Source organism: Bison bison, unplaced genomic scaffold (assembly GCF_000754665.1).
Source record: "Bison bison bison isolate TAMUID 2011002044 unplaced genomic scaffold, Bison_UMD1.0 scf7180017846951, whole genome shotgun sequence".
NCBI classification, from domain to species: domain Eukaryota; kingdom Metazoa; phylum Chordata; class Mammalia; order Artiodactyla; family Bovidae; genus Bison; species Bison bison.
This window is the reverse complement of record NW_011477524.1, coordinates 7,196-14,426: the sequence shown is the minus strand read 5'-3', so window position 1 is coordinate 14,426 and position 7,231 is coordinate 7,196. Positions and strand designations below refer to the sequence as shown.

The 7,231-nt window shown below is 50.2% G+C and overlaps 1 protein-coding gene across 1 annotated transcript in view; it reads left to right on the top strand.

Annotated features, from left to right (window-relative positions):
• XG (Xg blood group) overlaps positions 1-7,231 on the top strand; it is a 13,829-nt gene that overhangs the window by 5,983 nt on the left and 615 nt on the right. The window contains exons 2-6 of the mRNA XM_010841176.1: positions 1,886-1,930; positions 2,322-2,345; positions 3,323-3,385; positions 4,968-5,024; positions 5,368-5,427. Coding sequence (XP_010839478.1) covers positions 1,886-1,930; positions 2,322-2,345; positions 3,323-3,385; positions 4,968-5,024; positions 5,368-5,427 — 249 coding nt within the window. The remainder of the gene's footprint in view (positions 1-1,885; positions 1,931-2,321; positions 2,346-3,322; positions 3,386-4,967; positions 5,025-5,367; positions 5,428-7,231) is intronic.

Here is a 7,231-nt window from a genome sequence, read left to right as displayed (position 1 = left end):
CCGGAGAGAGGATGGTAGCCTCCAGCCAGGCCTGCAGGACACGATCGGCTCCACGCCAAGGGGGCGGGGGGCCCCTGGGTGGAATCCGCCTTGTCTGTGAGTCACACGCAGGGCTCTGCAAAGAGCGCCTCACCCATGACAACCAGAGGCCACTTCCCCCGTGACCTTGAGTCATCGTCAGATGTTATTCGTTCGCTCAGTCCTGTCCGACTCTCTGCGACCCCGTGGACTGCAGCACACCAGGCCTCCCTGTCCATCATCAACTCCCAGAGTTTACTCAAACTCATGTCCATTGAGTCGGTGATGCCATCCAACCATCTCATCCTCTGTCGTCCCCTTCTCCTCCCGCCTTCAATCTTTCCCAGCATCAGTGTCTTTTCCAGTGAGTCAGTTCTTCGCCTCAGGTGGCCAAAATATTGGAGTTTCAGCTTCAACATCACTCCTTCCACTGAACACCCAGGACTGATATCCCTTAGGATGGACTGGTTGGATCTCCTTGCTGACCAAGGGACTCTCAGGAGTCGTCTCCAACACCACAGTTGAAAAGCATCTGTTCTTTGGCACTCAGCATTGTTTATCATGAGAAACATCTGCAAATGGAAGGAGATCACTGGAATGAGAAGTGGACACGGAATGGGGTGGGGCAGTTGGTTTGTTTCCAGAGCCAGTGGGAGAAGGGGCCCACCCTGGCTTCCTACTGCCAGCAGCCTGGCTCTGGAGGCTTCTAGTCCCCAGAGGCAGCCAGATGCCCTTTTTGGAAAATGCCCAGGTGCTGCCCAGTCTGTTGTGCAATGGATTAGGGAGAGACTAGGACGAGATAAGTAGCAGAGGCTCAGAACAGGGAGTGGCTGGACGCTCCGGTTTGAGAAGATTGTTGAGGGGTTTGCCTCGAGCTTCAGGGACGAGCCTGGTGAGAGACGCTTATAAGCTGTCAGGGGCTGATTGCATGGGCTTCCTTGGTGGCTCAGATGGTAAAGAGACAGCCTGCAAGGCAGGAGACTGGGTTTGGTCCCTGGGTCTGGAAGATCCCCTGGAGAAGGGCATGACCACCCACTCCAATATTCTTGCCTGGAGAATCCCCATGGACAGAGGAACCTGGTGGGCTATAGTCTATGGGGTTGTAAAGAGTCAGACACAACCGAGGGACTAACACTTTCACTTCAATAACCTATAATTGAACAGTGTGTGAAAAAAGAACAGATACATGTATGTGTATAGAAAAATAATTTATATATATGTATAACTGAATCAGTTTTCTGTACACTGTCCCCAGGGATCAAACCCAGGTCTGCTGCCTCGCAGGCTGACTTTTTACCATCCGAGCCACCAGGGAAGCTAACAACATTGTAAATCAACTGTGAAAGTATTAGTCACTCAGTTCAGTTTGGTTCAGTTCAGTTACTCAGTTGGGTCCAACTCTTTGCGACCCCGTGGACCGTAGCCCACCAGGTTTCTCTGTCCATGGGGTTCTCCAGGCTAGAATACTGGAGTGGGTTGCTGTTTCCTTCTCCGGGGGAATCTTCTGGACCCAGGGATCAAACCGAGGTCTCCTTCATCTCAGGCAGATTCTTTACCAGCTGAGCTACCAGGGAAGCCCAGAAATCAACTATAGTTTGATTTAAAAAAGGATGAGGGTACAGTTATCTTCCTTCACGGATCTCTTTTGCTGTGGGCAGAGCCTGCCGGGAAAGCTAGGAATAAGAAGTTGTTTGGACAGACACACTACTGGGGAGCTGGAGAGAGGGGTGTAACTCTTCTTCTCTGCTGAGCTCGGGGTGGTGGGAGTGGGGTTGGTCAGGGGGGAGATATCTGGGCAGCTGGGGCAAAGGAAAGCCGGGTGGCCGGTTCCATCCTGCTGTGACTGATCCCCTGTGTGTTCTTGCAGGTGAGAATGGGGACTTTGATTTGGCTGATGCTCTCGATGACCCCAGTAAGTGCTTCTGGCAGCCTGCCTCAGCTACTGGAAGGCTCCGGGTTGGGTAGGGCCGGAATTCCTTCCTAAGGACAACTTCCTAACGAGAAAAGGAACACTGGTGGGCTTGCATTTGCTCCAGGGGCCAATGCTGGGCTTGCATGTGAAGGGACCTTTTGTCCTTTGAGTCCCCCTCCCCCTCGAACACGGAATGGAATTTGTGTTGGTACCTGGCGTGGGGTCGCAAAGAGTCGGACACGACTGAGCGACTGAAGTGAACTGATCCTATCTTTGTTAGTGCCTTGAGATTTTCGTTTTTTTTTTTTTTTTAATTGGGACTTTAATGATTGTTTCTTTGAGCCTCACAAAACCCCTCAGGGCTTATTGCACATATGTTCTCTGTCCACAGAGCCCACCAAGAAGCCAAGCTCAGGTGAGTGACTACCTGATTCAGGTGAGTGGACAGAAACCAGGCTGCCCCACCGCAAGCTGAGGTTTTGGAAGGAGTTTATCGCGTCTTCCCAGGATGCTCCGTGGTGAAGAATCCACCTGCCAGTGCAGGAGACGAGAGTTCCACCCCCAGGGTCGGGAAGATGCCCTGGATGAGGAAATGGCAACCCACTCCAGTGTTCTGGCCTGGAGAATCCCATGGACAGAGGAGCCTGGCGGGCTACAGTCTATAGTGTTGCAAAGGGTCGGACTGAGTGACTAAACCACAGCAACGATAGGGTCGTGGAGGGTGTGACTGATGGACAGATGTTTAAAGCCCAAGTCCTTCACGAAATGGATCGCAAAATCACAGTGAGCTGTTATTCCCCTTAGGATGGCTAAAATTGAAATATGGATGATAACAAGTGTTGATGGCGGTGTGGGGACTTTGGAACGTTTACATGTTCCCAGTAGGGATAGAAAATTGTGCAGCCTCCACAGAAAACAGTCTTGCATTTCCTCAGAAAGCTGCACGTAGAATTTCCCTGTGTGTGTGCTAGTCGTCATGTCCAACTCTTTGCGACCGCATGTACTGTAGCCCACCAGACTCCTCTGTCCATGGGAGTCTCCAGGCAAGAATACTGGAGTGGGCTGCCATTTCCTCCTCTAGGGGACCTTCCCAACTCAGGGATCAAACCCAAGCCTTCAAGGAATAAGCAGTTTTTGTTTGCTTTTTACATACCTTATCAATGCTAGACAGTTTTGTAAGTGTGTGTATGTAGTCTTTTCAACTTCTAAATGTTCAGGTTCAGCTTCTAGTGTCTAAGTCGTTTTAAGCTGATCAATGATAATTATTTCATGAGCACCAACTGTGAATAAAATATAAAATCTATTGTCAAGCTTATATTCTTGTTTTATAAGCTGCTTCTGATGGAAGGACATTTTTCTCTTCTTAACATGCAATGTCGTTTTCCCCAATAGGTATCTACCCCAACCCGAGGCCCCCCAACCAGCCACAGCCTGGAAATCCCAACAACGGTGGAAGTAAGAATGGTCATTCATTTCAAAACAGCTTTGAACCTGCCCACTGGAACTCAGGGAAGGTCATGGAGGCTGAATGAAGCCTTTGTCATTGTTCTGTTGCTAAATTGTGTCTGACCCTTTGCAACCCCGCGGACTGCAGCACGCCAGGCCTCCCTGTCCATCACCAACTCCTGGAGCTTCCTCAAACTCATGTCCATTGAGTCGGTGATGCCATCCAACCATCTCATCTGTCGTCCCCTTCTCCTCCTGTCCTCAATCTTTCCCAGCATCAGGGTCTTTTCCAACGAGTCAGCTCTTTGCATCAGGTGGACGAAGTATTGGAGTTTCAGCTTCAGCATCAGTCCTTCCAATGACTATTCAGGACCGATCTCCTTTAGGATGGACTGGTTGGATCTCCTTGTAGTCCAAGGGACTCTCAAGAGTCTTCTCCAACACCACAGTTCAAAAGCATCAATTCATTGGCGCTCAGCCTTCTTTATGGTCCAACTCTCACACCCTTACATGACCATTAGAAGAACCAGAGCTTTGAGTATATAGACCTTTGTCGGCAAAGTGATGTCTCTGCTTGTCTAGTGGGGGGATGTTTCTTGCTCCAGTGTTTTTGGGAAACATGAGTTGAACATATTTTCATGGGCTTCCCGCCTGTGGGCCCCAGAGAATCATAGATGCCGGCCATCCCGTAAGATGAGTCACTACCCAGGAGACTCATCTACCCGGCAGCATGCGGGGCCAGCCTCAGGCTTGGGGGTGTGTGACTCAGGACTCCAGCGGCTGGCACATTTCAGAACACAGGAAGGTTGCTTTCCGGCTTTTGTTTTTAAAGCCTGCTAGAATCTCGTGCCTTTAAAATGATGGTGGTGGCCCTGAGTAATGAATTTCTATTTCCTGTAAGTTACATGGGCTTCCCAGGCGGGTAAAGAACCCGCCTGCCAACACAGGAGACTTAAGAGATGAGGGTTCGATCCCTGGGTCCGGAACGATCCCCTGGAGGAGGGCATGGCAACCCACTCTAGTATTCCTGCCTGGAGAATCCCCAAGGACAGAGGAGCCTGGCGGGCTACAGTCCACGGGGTCGCAAAGAGTCGGACATGACTGAAAGGATTTAGCACATACGCATAGTAGATTCATTTTGCCATATAGCAGAAACGAGCTCAACACAGTGAAGTAACTGTGTGTGTGTGTGTTTGTCGCTCAGTCGTGTCCGACTCTCTGTGACCCTGTGGAGTGTAGCCTGCCAGGCTCCTCCATCCATGGGATTCCCCAGGCCAGAATACTGGAGTGTGTTGCCATGCCCTCCTCCAGGAGATCTTCCCAGCCCAGGGATCAAACCTGGGTCTCCTTCATTGCAGGCATATGCTTTACCGTCTGAGCCACCAGGGATGCAATTATACTCCAATAAAAACTAATGCTTAAAAAGAGCTTTATGCTTGGGGATTCTGAGCACCAGAGATTCTGTGGAAGCGAAAAACAGCAAACATGAATTAGCCAGAACGTCGTTTTGTATACTGGCCTTTTGTGTTGTGTGAATTGTTCGTTGCTGGAAGCTGTCCCTCTTTTCCTAAAATCACGTGTTTCCCGACAGATATCTACCCAAGGCCGAAGCCACCGCCTCCTCGCCCGCAGCCTGGTAACAGTGGAGGTGAGTCCTCAGGAGTAAGATGACTTTCAGAAGCGTCTTTGGAAGGACTAAAACGCCTTCTGGAACATGTTTTGGAGAATTTGGTCCTCGATGGTGAAAGATGGGTTGCATTTAAAATATGCAGAACCTCTTTTTTTTTAGCAATTCTTTTTAGAATCCTATATTTATTTTTATGTTGGCTGTATCAGGCCTTGGTTTCGGCTCGTGGATCTTTCGGCACGGGTTCTCCAATTGTGGAACCCCCCCTCTGCATAAGCTGTCCATGCGCCCCTGATGCGTGGGCTTGGGTGTGCAGGGGGCTCCCCAGACCGCGGGCTCTGACCGCCCTCTGCTCTGTCCACAGGCTTCCTGAGCGACTCGGACCTCATCGACGGCGGCCGCTACCCGCCCAGGCGTCCCGCAGGTACGTGCGGGCTTCCGTGACCCCGCCCCAGCCCCCGCGAGGAAGGTGGTGGGCTGTGGACTCTCCCCTCCAACCTCTGGGGGGCGGGAGGGAGGCGCATCCCTGAAGCTGTCCACTCCTGCGGTCTGCAAGGTGGACGGAACCGGCCATAGGGCCGATGCTGCTTAGAAGTGGGGGTCGTCTCCATGTAAATATGCGTGTGTGCGCATCTGTGTATACACATACACACACGTCCACTGACATGCGGACTTATGTACATGTCTGTGTACAGGTGTCTATCTGTAGACACATATCTCTGTGTATAGCTATGTTTGTATCTAGATGCACATCTATCTATATGTGTATCTATAACTTTATCCATGTGTATCTATGTGTATCTGTATCTATACCAATGTTGATCTCTATGCATACGTATATCTATGTCTATACATATTTTTATCTATAGCTGTATGCATATCTATCTTTATACCTACATGTACATCGATCTATCTCTATGTTTACCTGTATGTATATCTGAATATATATTTATATATATATGTTTACCTACAGGTATATGTCCATCTATGTCTGGATATATGCACACGTATATCTATCGCTATATCTGTGCTGTGCTCAGTCGCTCAGTTGTGTCCAACTCTTTGCAACCCCATGGACTCTAGCCCACCAGGCTCCTTTCTGTCCATTTGATGCTGGACAGAGTATCCCAGGCAAGCATTCTTGTCCAGGAAAAAAATACTGAAATGCGTTGCCATGCCCTCCTCCAGGGGATCTTCCTAACCCAGGGATCGAACCCAGGTCTCCCGCATTTCGGGCAGATTCTTCTCCACTGAGCCACCAGGGAAGCCCAAGAATATTGGAGTGGGTAGCCTATCCCTTCTCCAGCGGATCTTGCCGAACCAAGAATCAAACCGGGTCTCCTACATTGCAGGCGGATCCTTTACCAACTGAGCTATCAAGGAAGCCCAGCTATCTACCTATATCTGTACCTGTTTGTATACCGATATCTGTCTACAGCCACACCTGCATCCGTATCTGCTCTTTCTCTATCTCTGTGTCTGTACCTGTCTACTCCTCTACCTGCATCCATATCTGTATTTTCATCTATATCCAGCTATAGTCCTAAGTTGCTATCTTTGGGCTTCCCAGGGGGCTCAGCAGTAGAGAATCCGCCTGCAGTGCAGTAGACCTGAGTTCCATCCCTGGGTCGGGAAGACCCCCTGGACGAGGACATGACAACCCACTCCAGGATTCTTGCCTGGAGAATCCCATTGACTGAGGAGCCTACCAGGCTGTACTCCACGGGGTCACAGAGAGTCAGACACGAATGAGTGCCTGTCACGCACACACACCTCTATTTACACAGATGTGTCTATACCAACCTTTGCAGAAGTGTCTCTGTGTATCTCCCCCCCCCAAAAAATGTATATTTAATGTGATCCACTTGACGTCTAGCATGATAGACCTGGGTCCCTTGAGGTGGGGGTAAGCCTGTGTTACCTTGAAGCCCTAGATCGGCATGGGGTGAGGCATGCGTAATCTCTGAAAACACACAGCTTTCTGAAGGGCTCTCTGTGGCATGAGTTTTTCCATCCAGAAGCCATGCCTTTTGGGGAGGGACTCCTTAGAGCATTTTCTGGAAGGTCCTGAGCTTTTCCACCACACAGGGCTCCAGACGACTCACTGGACAAGACCCTGATGCTGGGAAAGATTGAGGGCAGGAGAAGGGGGAGACAGGGGATGAGATGGGTGGGTGGCATCACCGACTCGATGGACATGAGTTTGAGCAAGCTCTGGGAGTTGGCTG